This window comes from Cyprinus carpio, chromosome A1, assembly GCF_018340385.1.
Source record: "Cyprinus carpio isolate SPL01 chromosome A1, ASM1834038v1, whole genome shotgun sequence".
Classification (NCBI taxonomy): Eukaryota; Metazoa; Chordata; class Actinopteri; order Cypriniformes; family Cyprinidae; genus Cyprinus; species Cyprinus carpio.
This window is the reverse complement of record NC_056572.1, coordinates 18,768,532-18,786,615: the sequence shown is the minus strand read 5'-3', so window position 1 is coordinate 18,786,615 and position 18,084 is coordinate 18,768,532. Positions and strand designations below refer to the sequence as shown.

The following is an 18,084-nucleotide window of genomic DNA, read 5'->3' as shown; positions in this document are numbered from 1 at the left end:
TTAACCACTGTGCCAACATCGCCCAAAACCCACGCCCCAAACCCAAACCCCCCCACTCCCCTGATAAGACCATACTGAACAACCACTGTATGTGTGTCTGTGTGTGTGTGAGACACAAGGCTAATGCATTAAAAACCGTTCAGTTTAAATCACTGTTCTATTAAGGCGCTGTATTAATTGATGCGTGCATGCACACACACCCACGCGCAGAGATCTGGTGTTCGATGTGCATAAAAGTAGTAACATTCAAAAGCTCAGAAACTTGTCCGCGCTGCCACGCGACTTTTATTACTCAATACTGATCGCTAACATTATATTTCTCAGCAACGAGGGGGGGGTTGAATCAGCTGTTTTAAGTAACTAAACTCAGCTGTATTGTTTTGTAGAGAGAGAGACAGAGTGTACAGACAATTTATACATCTCTCTCTCTCTCTCTTTCTCAAATTGGCAATATTTCAGAAAATTTTGCTTCACTGGATATAGCTGTCAGTCATTTAACATTTCTATCATAAACCGTATCATTAAGTGGACTAATATTAAATGCTTTGCACCGTCGTCTTACCTTGCTCTCTTTAACGTTAAACTGATGCTTCATGCTCTGCTTCTGTCAACAGTAAACCCCGCCTACTTTGATTTGATTTTGCCATCTCAGTCATTTTGACATTGACGAGCACTTGTGTGTTAGACCGCTGCGTCTTTGATCTGAGGCGCCTAGTTTGTGCAGCGGTCACCCACACGCGCATCCGTAGACTAGGCGCAAAGTTAATTCTCACACTTTAATAGTATTTATAGTTCCTAACAGGCTGTGTGGACTATGATAAATTATTACCTCAAAATGTACGGTCAGTATGTAGTTTTTCCTATTGCTCACGTGCCACTGCTTATCCCTCTGCGTGCCACTGTTGGCATGCGTGCCGTAGGTTGCCGACCCCTGGCCTATATTGTTACACTTGGAGTAAGACTGGAGTAATGATGCTGAAAATTTAGCTTTGATCACAGGAATAAATTACATTTTAAAATATATACAAATAGAAAGCAGTTATTTTAAATAGTTAAAATATTTCACAATATTACTGCTTTAGCAAATGCAACTATGTATTTTGGATCAAACAAATGCAAGCTTGGTGAGCAGAAGATAATTCTTTACAAAAACATGAAAAAATCTTACTGTTCAAAAGCTTTTTGACTGGTATTGTGTCATGTTAAAATATAGAAATGAATATCACATACCTGGCATTTCCAAAGTTGTATCTTGTTTTTGTGCTCTGAAGGACATACATTTTGAAGCGGACTCATGGGAGTGTGTGCGCTTGGTCTTTAGCTGTGTTTCCATGTTCCTGAGTGGGCTGCTTATTTGCATTGGCTCGCTTTTGCAACAGGTTCTTTTGCAATGTTTATGCCTCACATCTGAAATAAAGCATGCATGCTGTGTTTACACAAATAAACTACATTATTAACATTATTGTTTATGGTCACTGATACGAATACTATTTTATAGTAAAAAAAAAAAATTATCATGGCACACACATTATCAGTGATTTTTTTTACAGCTTACTTGATACATTTACAACTCAGAGGGATCCCGGGTATAAAAACACATTCAAAATATGTAACACCAGAGCACAATATTCATGAACAGTAGCTTAGTTACATTCATAAAACACAAGCATGCTTTGGTATGTAGGTATATATATATATATATATATATATATATATATATATATATATCTATATACTATATATATATTATAATATATATATATATTAGGGCTGTCAAATGATTAATCACGATTAATCACATCCAAAATAAAAGTTTTGTTTACATAATATATGTATGTGTAACAGGGTATATTTATTAAGTATATATAAATACACACACATAAATTATATATTTTAGAAATATTTACATGTATATACATTTATATATTTATATTCTTATATTTTTATATATAAATATATTTAATATATAAACATAACATATTCTTCTTAATATATACATGCATGTGTGTTTAGTTTATATATACATAATAAATATACACAGTATACCACACATATATTATGTAAACCAAACTTTTATTTTGGATGTGATTAATCGTGATAATCATTTGACAGCCCTAATATATAATATATATATATATGGTGTGTGTGTGTGTGTGTGTGTGTGTTATAAGCATATATGGCTATATTCGTGAACAGAGAATAGCCTATCACAGTAAAGTTTTGTCTAATCATTATTACTGACATTAGGCTGGAGTAACATTATAATCATATGTTTTATATCGTATTGCTGTTTATGTTTGGAAAAAGTCTAACTAGTAACATGTACAAGTTATGTGAAAACTAAATACAAGTACGTTAATAAAAAAAAATACTTGCTCATGTTTAGGATCTCTGCGGGATCAAGCCGCTGCATCAATAATCCAAAGCTTTTTTGAGGCGAATTCTGTCTTATTCCCTCTGCAGCACGAAAGGAAAAAAGTAAAAATTTAAAACACTCGCTGCTTTGGTTTGCTCTGATGTTGGGGCAGTTTTTTACCTTGCCGTGAGTCTGTCACAATGGAGGATTGTAATATCAGTAGCGTGCTCACTCACGTGTGTGTGGTCACATTAGATATAATGAAGGGAGACGTGAAAGACTGGACATTGCGTTGGTTTCATATGGAATTACAGAATATTTGTTTTCGATAAGGACGTTATTCGTTTTTTTTTTAAAAAGACATGTCAAGCTTTCTATTAGATATATCTCTCATATCTCTGTGTTGAGTATTTGCTGAGAGTTAACAGTTCATTTTTAATGACGCGTTTCTAAATGAAGATCACCGAGGAACAAGGTGGCAGACAGCGCACCCTGTTTGTTTTCTTTATTTTGTAAAAAAAATGCACAAAGTTTTATTGTTATTATGTGTGTATAAAATATACACAAAAATATGACCCAAAAAGCTCAACCTAGATTTTTGGGCAGAAAACAAAATAAGGATTTTTTTTAGTGAGCGTAAATCTAAATGTTTTATCTAAATTGAAAATTTGTAAATACATATGCAAAATCTTATATTAAAGGGGGTCATAATGATGCTTTTTTTAAAGCTCATTATCTTGTGAATTTGGGAGTAACAGAACATGCGTTTTTTAATGTTCAAAAAACCCAATTTTTAATACCTGTACATTATTTTTTCATTTATTAACTGACACAGAGCAGCAGGTGTAGGTGTACTATATTAATATCCAAATCACAGATCTAATGTTACACATTAAAATTTATACACAGTGGTTGCTTTTCACTTAAGACATAACCCATTTATAGGAAGACTCAACAAGAACAGATATATTTTGAAGTTCTTCAGTGTTTGCTTTAGGTAGCTTTCCATATACGCAGGTGATTCAGTCAATGCAACGTAACACATTGAGATATTTTTTGTGGGCTTAGCCTATTTCATTTAAAAAACGAGCTCTTGCCCGCATCATTTTCTCATTTTATGCATGTTGTTTTTATAAAAACCAAAATGTGCGCACAATAGATTGTTTTTAAAGGTGTTCATTATCCTGGTCAAGATGTAAGATTATCTGGAAAATCATACAAATGCATTACATAAGTGCTTTGCTTCCTATAAACATTCACCGTGCTATACATGCAGTTTGCCTGACAATTCTGGAATTTCGGACTCACAAATACATGCTCTAAGTTTCACTGCTTATAAAAAACAATATGCTTTCGATCATGATTGAATTCATATCTCCTATAAATACACTAACTTACACAACAAGACAAAGGCAATGTAGTTTTTGTGATAACAGCATTATGACAGCAGCAATAGTTGGAACCCCTCCACCCATGTTAGAGAGTTTATGACCCGCCCCAACTCGGAACTCTTGGTTTCAAAAAAAATTGATTTCCGAATTTACCAGAGTAATATATGAATAGAGGCTACTCAGGTCCAAGTTCGATAGAAAAACTCATTTTACCGTTAAAATCGTCCAATTTTCCGATTAGAGACAAAAAAAAAAATAGTTAAGGTAAATCCTGAACCCCTATGCACAAACAAAAAGACAGCATAAACGCGATGGCCATGAGAAATAAAGGTAATTCGCTCCATATATGAAGTCGTGCTCCCCCGAACATGTCCCTGCCCTGCCCAGTCTTTTGATAATTTTGTCATGAAAATATTTTTATATTTTAAATAACACATTCGGCCTCATATAATTATCACAGAAACAAATCCACAGAGCTGACCCGTGGCAAAAAGTAGTGGGTTTTTTCGTACATTAGCATAATAATTGAATGAATTAGGTTGAATAGATTAAACTCACTTGTTAAGACAGTGACTTGCTCCACCTAGTGACTGTTGATTAACATATTGACATATGTCTGCCTTCAAGTTTTAAACATTAGTTTCATAACATTTTATACATTTTGTACGCTAATTGCAGTGTAAATGCATTTAGTCATGATGGATCTGATGGATTTTGACGACACTGGTTGGATTTTTTACTATTAACAGCCCTTATTATTTTAACTGAATTTAGATCGATTGGAATTAAGACCGTGGGCATTCCATATTTTATTCATTGTTTCAGATGAGCCGGATGCTTGTATGTTCAGTGCATGATGTGTGTTTTCACATGTTCAACCCCCACATGTAACTGACATAATACCCCTAATATAAGATTTTGGCCTAAGTTATTTATCCCACACGATTCACAGACGCGTGTGTAATGCTACACTTCTTGTTACTTACAGTCGTTTGAGCACAACAATGGTGTCACTGTGGCCTCAAAGCTTTGCCCTCGCCTCTTGGCCTCCATTGCTATTCCTGAGGTAAAAACACGGCCTCCTCATTACCATTACAGACAAAGGAGATTGTAGAAATAAAATACCAAAAGTTAAAACTTAATTAATGTAGTAATTAATTGTTGTGATAATTGATGAAAGTGGGAATTAATTAATTTAATGTGGATGTGAATGTAGATAGAAATGGATATAAATAAATGTAACAAATGTAAAAAGAGGTGTTCTTTTTTTTTTTTCTGTTTTTTACTGTTCTCTGTATATTTATTTATTTATTTATATATTTATTTTATTTTAAATTTTTAATTTTTTTTGTACTTTATTTATTTATTTCTAATTATGGCAGGATTGTATTTACATAAACATGCATATTTATTTGAGCAGACCATTTTTAAATGGTAGTTTTAGGGGTAGGAAAATAAATTGATGGTGTCGATTTATTGTGATATTTTTCCCCGGCCATGATGCATTATCGATACTCTGGCACCAAATATCGTTATTTTTTTAAACATACAAAAGATTTAAATTCACACCTACTCTGTGGCTGTTTACCTCTTTGGCTGGAATTTCAGATTTCAGATGGTCAGATGAATGGAAATATGTAATTCACAGCGAAGAAGAAATGCGAGCGTAATGGTAGACAAACAACAAATCAGAGATGCACTGGCGTTTATGGAGATGAGAACAAAAAAACTGCCCCGGAACAGCTATCAGTGTGGAATGTAGGTATCGATCACATTATCACTGCAGAGCGCATATTGAGTCCGTAAGTAGCCTAAACTCATAAAACGTCCAGTTTTATGTCAACAAAACTGGATGCTCTCTCTCCCTCTCTCTTTAGATATTACAAGTGCGCTTTAAGCAGTGTGGGACAGTGGGCACTGACTGGCAGAAACATAAATCTGCATCTATGGGCATGGATGAATGAAACAAAACCTTGTCAGAGCCTTAATGCGGTGCAGAAGTGTGTGCTTTGCCGCACGTCTACATTTGAAATAAACTTGAGCATGCAAAAGACAATGTGAACAGCTATGTCATTGTGGCGGGGGCTCCGTTTTTTATGATGAGAGGAGAGGAAAGGTTGAGAAAAAACTCCAGGTAAATTTTTAAATGTACCAGGTTTATATATATATATATGGTTTGTCTAACTATGAAAACAAAATGCCTGTGAAAAGGTTAAGAGCAAGTTTTCTCTCTTTATTCAAGTCCAATTTGATACAAGAATACAAATGATACATTAACATGTTAAATTGATTTACAGACCTTTTGTGTCAGTTATCAGTTTGGACTTGAATAAAAAGAAAAAAAAAACTTGCTGTTAACCTTTTCACAGGCATTTTGTTTTCATAGTTAGACAGATATATCGCGATGTTATGTATTGTTAAAGATTGTATAGCAATTATATCCATTATCACAGAATCACTGTATCCGTGATATTATCGTATCGTGGACCATGTATCGTGATTCATACCGTATCGTGAGGTACCATGCAATTCACACCTGTAATAGTTTTCTTTTCTACATAACATCAGGGATGCAGAGCACATTAGTAAGACCGCTGTATGCAGAGCGGTAAGGAAAGTGTGCCTCGCTCTCACGCTCTTTATGATATTTTTTTGTGTAGTTTCTGAGCACAAACCCATCGAAAATTATGCTGATTATTGTATGGAATGGAAGGTTGCCATATGTTTAGTTTGAGATATATGTCGTTACCACCACCGCTGTTAAATTGTTTTGGTCAGCTTTATTTCCTACAAATACAAAAAAGCAACATTTCCTGATGGATTTTAATATTCTTCCAATACTTTGGTATCGTGGCCATTTAATTATGTGAAAAGAGCATTAGACTATGAAAAAAAAAAAAAAAAAAAAAAAAACCTGCTGCACATTGAAATAGACACTGCATGATATTAAGTATGATATGATATTAGGTTTTCATAGTCGCTAAACTCAGAGTCAACCTACTCAGAGCTGGTTGAACCTTCTTGTTGAAATGGGCCCCAGGTCCTTGCTTTGTGTTCCTCATTCAAATATTTTGATTGCAAAAGTGTCTCTATTTTGCGTATTTCAGAAATGTAATTGTTCTCTGTTGCTCTTGTGAAGAGGCCCATTAGAAAGCTTGCAAGTCAGGCATTAGATTTCTGTCACAAATCTAGGGTAGTCTTTTAAGCTGTGCTGCACAAACCGGCTTTTACACAAGAATTGGAAATATATCACAGCAGTGTAAGGTCAGTTCTGCTACAGTTTCTGTGTCTATGATATTAGTAAGCTATTTTCTAAAGTAGCATTAAACAAACGCTTCTTTGTAACTTATTATGCCACTCAGACCACTGACTTTTGAGATCTTGTGCTCAAATGTTCAACTAGGTGGTCTGTGTTAACAAGCTCCCTGGTCATTTACTGAAATATTTACTAATTTAATCACTTCCCTACAGTGACTGGGAGGGGACGTGTTTGGTTCACTTAGTTTTTTTATTGTTGCCACGACATATTAACTTATGGAAACATAATAAAATGTCGTGGCCACGAGATATGAATTAGTGGGAATGTCATATTAAAGGGTTAGTTCACCCAAAAATTTTAATTAGCCCATAAATTACTCACCCTCAAGGCATCCTAGGTGTATATGACTTTCTTCTTTCAGACGAATCTAGTCAGAGTTATATAAAAAATTGTCTTTGATCTTTCAAGCTGTTTAATGGCGCTCAGTGGGTGTTGCAGTGCTTCAGTCTAAAAGTGAAAAGTGAAAAAAGCACCCATCCATAATAAAAAGTGTCTCACACGGCTTTGGGTGGTGAACAAAGACCTCCTGTAGTGAATCAAACAAACCCTTTAAATAAAAATGAGCGCTGCACGTTCAAAGTCCGGTGCTGCACTGCTTTGTGTTCTGCTGGCAGAGAATAAATGAGCATTTTCAATAAAACTGTTGTTTTGTTCAGAGTTCAGACAAATGCAAAAATCAACCCATGTTTTTACCCTGCAAACATGCAGAGCTTTAAATGTGAACTGGTGGATCGATGAGAAGACAATGCATTATAAAAATCTAAACTGTATAGGTTGTGCAATATGTATGGTCTGCGATAATATTGTAATTGTTGTTTTGACAATGTGCGATCTGATATTATCGAGTATATCGCTTAAAGCAAACAAAACACACTTAGAGTTTGCGCATACATTACGTGATGAAGTCCTAGTAGGTTAGACTAACGCACATTTACAGTGTGTTCTTTCACTTCATTAAGCAGCCTATTAAAATGAATTTAGAATTATCACAAAATTCAAGATACAGGGCAAAAAAATGTATACATTTATATAATTTCATAAAGTTAATATAACAGGAGGAGTGCCGTTTTATCTCCAAAAGTCAGCATGATTACAAATATTATATTGATTTTATGCAACAGTTTTAATAAACAAGTTAATATTAAAAGACTTACGTTTTTTAGACACCATATTTCCTGTTTTTGCTATATTTCTCCAACAAAAATCATTCCAAACAGCCACAGCACTGTTTTTCGTCTTGAGCAACAGGACGCCGTTTTGTTCCTGAATGAATCAGCCATTTAAATGATTGTTCAATCGCAATGTCTCACTTAACAGTGACTTGATGCCACCTACTGGCAGTTTTAATTCCACATTTAAGGTACCTTTTCATTTTTTAAAAATATCAAAACATTATTTATGCATTTGTAACTGCAGATTAAAGTATTTCATGTTCCTCAGAGCTGCATTAAACAGTGTGTAAATACATCTAAATGCCACTTCTAATGCAGCTTCTGGGTTTCCGCTGCAAGATAAATTTTGTTGATACTAGGGCTGGGCGATATGGCCTAAAAAAAAATCCCCGATTTTTTTAACCAAAAATCCGATTTATGATTTAAATCGATTTTTTCCCCCTACTTAAAATCAATATTCAGATGACAAAGAAATTGTTCAAAACAAGTTTTACCTTTATTTTGTTTTGATTTTACCTTCTGGGATTTGATCTGGATTCCCCGTTCAGGTTAAATTGCAATCAGAAACAACAAGCCAAAAAGACAAGATGGCAGGGGCCCTGCCATTGTAAACCGCTGAAAACGTTACATAAAATAAAATGTAACATAACATTCTTATCATACTGGATACAGTCTGTAAGACTGTCAAAGGTCTTTACTATTTATTTATTTTTTTCATGGGAGCCGCACTGATAGGGCAGAGTCAATCAGAGAACCGCTTTTACCGCAAAGTATCAAAAGCTAAATCTAGTCACAAAAAGCATGTCTTTTTATCAATCTGTCATCCCTGATATGCAATGCAATGCAATACAAAAGGGGCTATCATTCTTTATCATTTACCAGTCAAATTTGTAACTGAGACAAGATGATTAAAAAAAAAAAAATAAAAAAAAAAGCAGTATTAATTGTTGTTTTTTTTTTTAAGGTTAATAATTTTGACATGGGACAACAATTCTCCCGTGATATGTGTGTGTGAGCTCAAAGTGTGCAGAGCGGGCCGTCGCCATCTTGGCAACGCGTCACCGCGCGACTCTCCCGGATAATCGAAAATGGGCAAAAAGGCGGGAGCTGGTTGCTGAAGCCACGCCCACCTAGCGCGATGGCATTGTCAGCAGCGGCAATCCACCTGTCACTCAAGTGGCCACGCCCTTAATTATGCAGAACTTTAAGGCTTAATATAATTTTAACGGATGAGTTATAAAAAAATTCACCCCCCTCACAGTTGTCATGAAGGGCAAAATAAGCTATATAGACCAAAATAATTTTTTGAACCAGGCTGTAAACATGTTTTTTTCTGCTGTAAAGTTGGGCATTTTAACATGGGGAGTCTATGGGACTGACTCCCTTTTGCAGCCAGCCTCAAGCGGCCAGTCGATGAATTACAGTTTTAGTCACTTCCTTATTGGCTTCACGAGAGAGAGCGCGAGGTTGCCGCTCGAGTATTACCTTAATGTTGGAAAGATTATACTAGCCCATCATGCATCTAACCATCCATGTGCACACTCTGTGTTAAGAGCTGTTAAGATTAAAACTGCCAACTCCGCAGTGAGTCAGAACATGGACGTAGGACAGAGCAAGTGTAAATATATTTTCTAGTCTATATCTCCATCTTGTTGTAAATAGAGCAGACAGTGTCTAACTGTGTCTACACCGTTAGATAACAAGAATAACAACGGCAGCTATTTTCATGAAAATCAAATACACTTCTTCAGTTTTTGAATTTTAGGTAGGCTATGTTTACTAAGGTTAGATTAATATATTAAATACATTTTAATTAGCCTAATACAATTAATAAAATTAAGAAGAATGTAATAATTTCGTTTTGAAAAATTGCCATTTATCTGCATGCATAATTTTAGACAATTATCCAAGAATTTCGGTACAAACAGTAAACATTAGGCCTGCTAGAGACATTTTATGTCGGAGCGGGATCTGAGCGGGAATTGGTTTATGGCGAGGGTGAGCGGAATATTAACGGGGCGCTTGCTTGGTGCGGATGAGAGACTGAGTGGAGCGCACGTCCATACAGCGGGAAACATAGTGGGAAACGTAGCGGAGCTTCACACCATGGGCGGAGCGGGGGGTGGCTAATTGGGCTTAAGCCCCGAATGTTTTGTCAAAAGCCCCGAATCTTTTTTTTAAAATAACTTCAACTTTGTTTCATTTCCTCTCAATCTTTCAGACTGGGGCGGCAAAAAATGAAACAAAAGCTCTATTACCGTGCGTGGTGGCGAACGGTAATACATCGCGCATCACTCAGCTTGTATGCCAACTGCCAATAAAAACTAACGAAGAATAATATAAATCTTCTCCTTCGTCGTTGTCATCAGGGGCTGGCAGGCTTTTTTTATTTCACCCGGCGTCGTAGCGAGCTCACTGGCTAACCGGCTGAAATGAACATTATGGACATAACAACATTTTTTAAAAGGATCACTAACAGTAAACCTCACCGGCCGGGAGAGAGATTCAGAAGCAGCGTCAGAGGAACCGTGGACAAGTGTTACAAATGTAACCCCCTCCCCCCCACCCAAAAAAAAAAACCTAAACACACAGCTTGTATCAAATGCTTAAGCCCATTCTGAACTACGGGAGCCCTGAGTGGAGCGCCGGCGGATGTTAAAAAGAAAAAACCGATTTTCATTCAAACAAATCGATGTAAACTACACATTCGAGTTAATCGATAAAATCGATTTATCGCCCAGCCCTAGTTGATACTGATTTCATTTGCTTGGTAACAGCCCACATGTAAGAATTTGACACAAAAATGGTGTACACTTCTAGAAAAAAATGGCTTAAAGGTAAAAATGCCCATGAAACTTTTTTTAAAATGATTAATTAACGTTATGAACTGACCACACAGAATATGAAGAATATCAAAAAATTCAGGAGTCAGCTGTCCAAGGTAGTCCTTAAGATATCAGCGCAATAACACACTCAGCAAAATATAGTCTAATTTACATTATTGATAAAATCCCAGAAGATTATCAACATATTTTTTGTCACTATCGCACACCCCTAGTTTGTTATTTAATTAATATAATAATTTATTAATAATAATTATTTAAATTAATATAATTAATACTTTTGACTCATCCATTTTCTTAAAAATGGTTTAAAGGCTGAAATTTAAAGTTGATCATTTTATAAAACTTTTTGTTTTTGTGAAAAAAATCATGTCTCAGTCCACATGATTAAAATAGTCCTGTAGTATAGCGTCCGACTGGTACGACCAGCATTGAATTGTCCTGAGGGTGGATGCATCCCGTTTCACTTTTTGCCTATAAGCAGGCAGGAGCAGAATGGAAGAGTGATCCGATTTGGGTGGGCGGGGAAGGAATTTGTTGGCGTCTCGGAAAGGAGAGTAGCACTGGTCCAGTGCACGATCACCACGTGCGTTGAGGATGATGTGTTGAAAATATTTTGGAGCTATTGTTCTGAAGTTGGCTTTGTTTAATGTACCCCGTAACAATAAACGTTGCATCTAGGTATGCGGTTTCCTGCTCACTTATACAGGTGCTGGTCATTTAATTAGAATATCATCAAAAGTGGATTTATTTCACTAATTCCATTCAAAAAGTGAAACTTGTATATTATATTCATTCATTACACACTCACTGATATATTTCAAATGTTTATTTATTTTAATTTTGATGATTATAACTGACAACTATGGAAAATCCCAAATTCAGTATCTCAGAAAATTAGAATATTACTTAAGACCAATACAAAGAAAGGATTTTTAGAAATCTTGGCCAACTGAAAAGTATGAGCATGTACAGCACTCAATACTTAGTTGGGGCTCCTTTTGCCTGAATTACTGCAGCAATGCGGAGTGGCATGGAGTCGATCAGTCTGTGGCACTGCTCAGGTGTTATGAGAGCCCAGGTTGCTCTGATAGTGGCCTTCAGCTCTTCTGCATTCGTGGGTCTGGCATATCGCATCTTCCTCTTCACAATACCCCATAGATTTAGAGGTTAAGGTCAGGCGAGTTTGCTGGCCAATTAAGAACAGGGATACCATGGTCCTTAAACCAGGTACTGGTAGCGTTGGCACTGTGTGCAGGTGCCAAATCCTGTTGGAAAATGAAATCTGCATCTTCATAAAGTTGGTCAACAGCAGGAAGCATGAAGTGCTCTAAAACTTCCTGGTAAACGGCTGCGTTGGCCTTGGACCTCAGAAAACACAGTGGACCAACACCAGCAGATGACATGGCACCCCAAACCATCACTGACTGTGGAAACTTTACACTGGACCTCAAGCGACGTGGACTGTGTGGCTCTCCTCTCTTCCTCCAGACTCTGGGACCCTGATTTCCAAAGGAAATGCAAAATTTACTTTGATCAGAGAACATAACTTTGGACCACTCAGCAGCAGTCCAATCCTTTTTGAAGCGAGACGTCCCTGACGCTGTCTGTTGTTCAAGAGTGGCTTGACACAAGGAATACGACAGCTGAAACCCATGTCTTGCATACATCTGTGCGTAGTGGTTCTTGAAGCACTGACTCCAGCTGCAGTCCACTCTTTGTGAATCTCCCCCACATCTTTGAATGGGTTTTGTTTCACAATCCTCTCCAGGGTGCGGTTATCCCTATTGCTTGTACACTTTTTCTACCACATCTTTTCCTTCCCTTCGCCTCTCTGTTAATGTGCTTGGACACAGAGCTCTGTGAACGTTTTGTGTCTTGCCCTCCTTGTGCATGGTGTCAATGGTCATCATTTGGACAACTGTCAAGTCAGCAGTCTTCCCCATGATAGTGTAGCCTACGGAACTAGACTGAGAGACCATTTAAAGGCCTTTGCAGGTGTTTTGAGTTAATTAGCTGATTAGAGTGTGGCACCAGGTGTCTTCAATATTGAACCTTTTCACGATATTCTAATTTTCTGAGATACTGAATTTGGGATTTTCCTTAGTTGTCAGTTATAATCATCAAAATTAAAAGAAATAAACATTTGAAATATATCAGTCTGTGTGTCATGAATGAATATAATATACAAGTTTCACTTTTTGAATGGAATTAGTGAAATAAATCAACTTTTTGATAATATTCTAATTATATGACCAGCACCTGTATTCCCATACAGTTCTTTGAGTGCCTGGTCTGTGTTGGCTTGAGGGGGAATGTAAACAGCTGTGATTATGATCACTGTAAATTCTCTCGGTAGCCAGATGGTCGACACAGAAGCATATGAAATTCCAGATCAGGGGAGCAGAAGGATTTAATAGCGTTTAGGTTCCTTTCATCACACCACAAGTTGTTGATAAAGAAACAAATGCCCCCGCTTCTGCTTTTCCCTGTGAGCTCTTTCGTTCTGTCCGAGTGGTGCATGGAGAACACTGTAAGCTCGATGGCTGAGTCTGGAACCACTGCAGACATCCAGGTTTCTGTGAGGCAAATAATGCCGCAGTCCCTTGTTTCTCGTTGGTAGGATATGTGTGCCCGCAGTTCGCAAAGTTTGTTGTCCAGTGACTGAACGTTAACAAGCAAAATGGTTGGGAGAGAAGGTCGGAGAGGGCGACGAATGAGTCTGACAAGGATGCTGGCTCTCTTTCCCTCTTTTCCAGCGGCGTTTCCTCGGTCGTGACCGTGCGGGCCTAGACAAAGGGCTCTGATGCAGTGTCTGTAAACAAAGTGTCGGCGTTCAAGAACTCAAAGTCGGTTTTGCGTTGCACACGACGTAGGAACCAATGTTTAGAAGCGTGTGTCTATCTTAGACTGTTATACTAACAACATCCAACATGTAGAACAAAAAAATAACAAGTGAAACATACGAAAAACTGCAGAGTTTACTCAGAGCTCACAACATGGCTGCCATGCTCGATGCCATCTTGTTGAATAGTGTATGGAGCACGATGGCGCTTATATGGTATTACTTTTAATCGTGCAGATCCTAAAAAAGGTTTTAAAATGTCTTAAATTTGAGCTTAAAAATCCTGCAGAAACCCTGCATAAACACAGTGATTTAGGTCATGAGAGAGTAAACAGCAGGAAAAGAAAACACATATGTAACAGTATATTGGATCCGGACTTTGGTCTTAAAGGGGAAGCTGTCCAATGTATGTCCTGTCTGCCATTCATATTAACCAAACAACAGTTTTTTTTTTTTGTTGTTTTTTTTTAAATTAAGTTTTCTGCAGACATATAAGAGGTGTTACAACAGATGTAAAATGAAACGGTGTCTGAAAGAAAAAGGAAATCAACAGAACAGTTCCACACAGCAAGATAGACCTCTACCCAACAACCCCCCCCCCCCACCCCTAAGGCCACCCGTAGCACTCACAAGTAGATTAAAATTTAAAATAAATTAATTAATTAAAAAAAATATATATATATATATAAAATAATAAAAAAAAGTAAAAAATAAATAAAACAGTAATAAGACAGTAAACAAAGAAGAAAAAGAAAAGTCTCCCCCCTCCCCACTGAAGACTAATCAAGAGGTCTTGACATCCCGATAGGGCCTTCAATAGTAATCAGTACAGGGCTCCAGGTTTTATGAAATAATCTCAGCGAACCTTTAAGAGAATGTCTAATTTTTTCAAGGTGGATACATTGCAATACCTCTCTTATCCAATCATCATGTGATGGAGGAGAAGCATGCTTCCATTTAAGGAGGATGGCACGCCTGGCCAGCAAAGTAGTAAAGGCAATGATGCAGTGCGCTGTAGCTGGTATACATGAGATTGGGGAAAGGCCGAACAGGACAGTCAAGGAATTAGGGACAATAGTGTAATTGAGGGCCTGTGAGAGAGTTCTGAAAATGTCGGACCAATAATCTGATAGCACCGGGCATGACCAGAACATGTGAAGATGATCGGCTGGGGACGTCTGCATCTGTTACAGGCATCACTTCTGTTAGGAAACAGTTTAGCCAGTCTGGCATTAGTGAAATGAGCTCTGTGAAGCACTTTACATTGTATTAGGGCATGCCTAGCACAAATGGATGAAGAGTGAACTGAACTGAGAATGTTTTTCCACTGGTCATTGGAAATGTCAATGCCCAAATCATGCTCCCATGTTATCTTAAGGGAGTCAATCTGGGAAAACTTCATGTTTACAGACGAGACATAATAATGCAGCAGCATGCTCGAATTTCCCGCGAAAACCTACTAGTACCACTCAAATCAGAAAACATTATTGTTAGCTAACCGTTGTGAATCTGGCTAAAATAAAGCAATAGTTTTGAACACTGGCTGGTTATGTACTTGCTTAAATATTGATTTCGGATAATTTTTAACCAAAAAAGTTATGGACTGCAGCTTTTATTATTGTGCCTTTCACACCAACAGCAGGGGCGCTTTTTACCCCAAATACCATACTTTATACATTTTCTTCCATGATTAAAAAACTGTAGCTTTAATTACTTTAAACAAAACTAAAAATCATTAAATAAAACCTTTTTCCCAATATATATTCAATAGTTTTAGCAATTCTCATTTGCTACTTAAATCTACAACATATTAAAAAAAAATAATCAAATATTAGATCAAATTAACTTTCAGATTTATGTTGATTGTTGAATAATATTTATTTGTTTATGGTCATCCTGCAGGTCGTGAAGACAATAGGTCTGCGAGAGGTCTGGTTTTTCGGTCTGCAGTATGTGGACAGTAAAGGCTACTCAACATGGCTAAAGCTGAATAAAAAGGTAAGGCTTTCCCTCCCACTTTTACCTGTCTCTGGCTAATACTGCTGTTCGCGCACAGCCTCAGATGTGCGATTTAACTGGCTTCCTGTTCAACAGAACCAAAAAAAACAGTGAGGGGAAAATTAGTCTGCGGTTAAAGATAGTGTGCTGTAAAAGTCTGTCTAAAAGCCTGAACTTTTCCCTTATAAACAGCTCTATGTAAACTTGCAAAAACAGACTTAAAATGTCTTCTACACACATCCACCTCTCTGCATGTTTCATAGAGATAGATATCATAACAGCAGGAACTGCCCTATGAAACAAGATGATCTATGGCAAGATTTTTTTAACAAGTGACTCCAGTGAAAAAGTATTTAGTTAAACTCAGGAGTCTGCTGAGGCATACTAGCAATTTGCAACAGTTACAATGTGGCATTTTCTCAGTTTGAACTAAATGTCTTCCTGTAGCTCTAACAGTAGATCATGGCACAAGCAATGGTAAGGTCATGGTTTCAATTTGATGGGTTCGAAAGCAAGAATTGATCAAATGTGTACCTTTTAATGCGATGCAAGTCACTTTGGATAAAAGCGTCTGCCAAATGCATAAATGTAATGATTTGTATTATGTGTTTGTGTTTAACAAGAATTCTATTAGTGTTGTCACGGTACCAAAATTTCAGTATTCGGTACCAAAACAAGTGAAAATCCACGGTTCTCGGTACCAATTTCGGTACCAAAGTAAAACACAAAAACATGCTAATTAAAAAATTTGACTGTACTTTCATTTAATTCAAACTGTGTACATATTTAATTTTAAAGGGATTTTGAAAACCTTCCAGAGTTATTCAGCCAAGAATAACAACTTAGTTTACAAATAAGTAAAAAAAAGCCCAGAACTGCTTTTCTGACTGATATGACACAAACAATGTTAACCATTTGTACATTCTTTAACACGCATATTTTAGATTCACAATTCATTTAAAAGACTATGGTGTGTAAAAAATAATGTCCTCCATTTTTTTATTTTTTTATTTATTTTTTTCATTTTTTTACCATAATAAAAGTTATAGGAGCATTAAATGATTAATAAAGAAACTTAATTCTAATGCTCATTATATTAGCATTAGCCATGCTTATGCTAATGATTAACTACTCTAATAATAATGTTAATTTCAATCCGACATTTAAATTAAAATATTGAATAATATTCATAACAGAAGCGGCGTTTCCCACAGACTTGCACTCTATTTGTGACAGCATATATACGCAAATTCATTCTCAGCCAGCAGGAGGCGCTTGTAGAGCGGGAGAGACCCCAGTAACGGCTGTAATCAAATAAGCACTCCGCTCACAAACGCTGGTTTATCAGGCATTACAGGCAAGGTGACATGTAAATAACATCTATAATTTTCTGAAGACAGTAAGTTTCCTTCAGAAATACAGTGATATAAAAACACCCGCACAGGGTTTCGACTTTGACATGAGCAGAGCTCATGTTCATTCAAAGAAGTCAAAGCCTTTTGAGGAAAATCTATTTGTGATGGTCAGTTTTGATATTGTAGCGGGCCGCCATGAATAAATCAATGTATGGGAAACACTAAACTAAAATGAAACTTACCTGCTTGAACTCTTTCATTTGATCTGGGTGTCTGTCTTTAAAGTGTTTTGTTAGTTTGGTGTGTTTCCTCCTTTTGATGTTGCTATGTCTCAGTGCTTTTATGAAGAGAGCGCATCTACACACCTTTCGGATGGCGCATGAAGAGCCGGGTTGACCGGGTAATCGGTACCACTGGTACTTAAAAAAAAAAGCTGGTACCATAACGTTTTCATTTTTTTTTAGTACCGACATGGTACCTAAGTACTGGGTCTTTTGACAACACTAGTTGCTATTTTGTCTAGTTGTATATTGTATTATTTTGTTCTAACGGTGGTGCTTCGCATCACAATAAATCATCCTTACTGTTTGTTAGCTTGTTGTTCAATTCTTTACACATTTTTGCTTTACTTACTGCAGTCATTAGTAGCTTGGATACTTGATTTAGGTTTTATGTGGCATTCCAGTAGCTTAAACAGCTGAATGTGGCATTAGCATGCCAAAGACATGGTTTCAAACCTCAATTCTCAGCGCATTTATGAACTGAAATATATACCTTGCATGCAAGTTTCCTAAATCAACTTCTT

The 18,084-nt window shown here is 36.7% G+C and overlaps 1 protein-coding gene across 3 annotated transcripts in view; it reads left to right on the top strand.

Annotated features, from left to right (window-relative positions):
* Positions 1-18,084, top strand: part of LOC109080004 (radixin-like) — a 106,868-nt gene that overhangs the window by 41,251 nt on the left and 47,533 nt on the right. For all 3 annotated transcript variants that reach the window (XM_042756333.1, XM_042756349.1, XM_042756342.1), the window contains exon 4: positions 15,829-15,924. In XM_042756333.1, the coding sequence (XP_042612267.1) occupies positions 15,829-15,924 (96 nt within the window). The remainder of the gene's footprint in view (positions 1-15,828; positions 15,925-18,084) is intronic.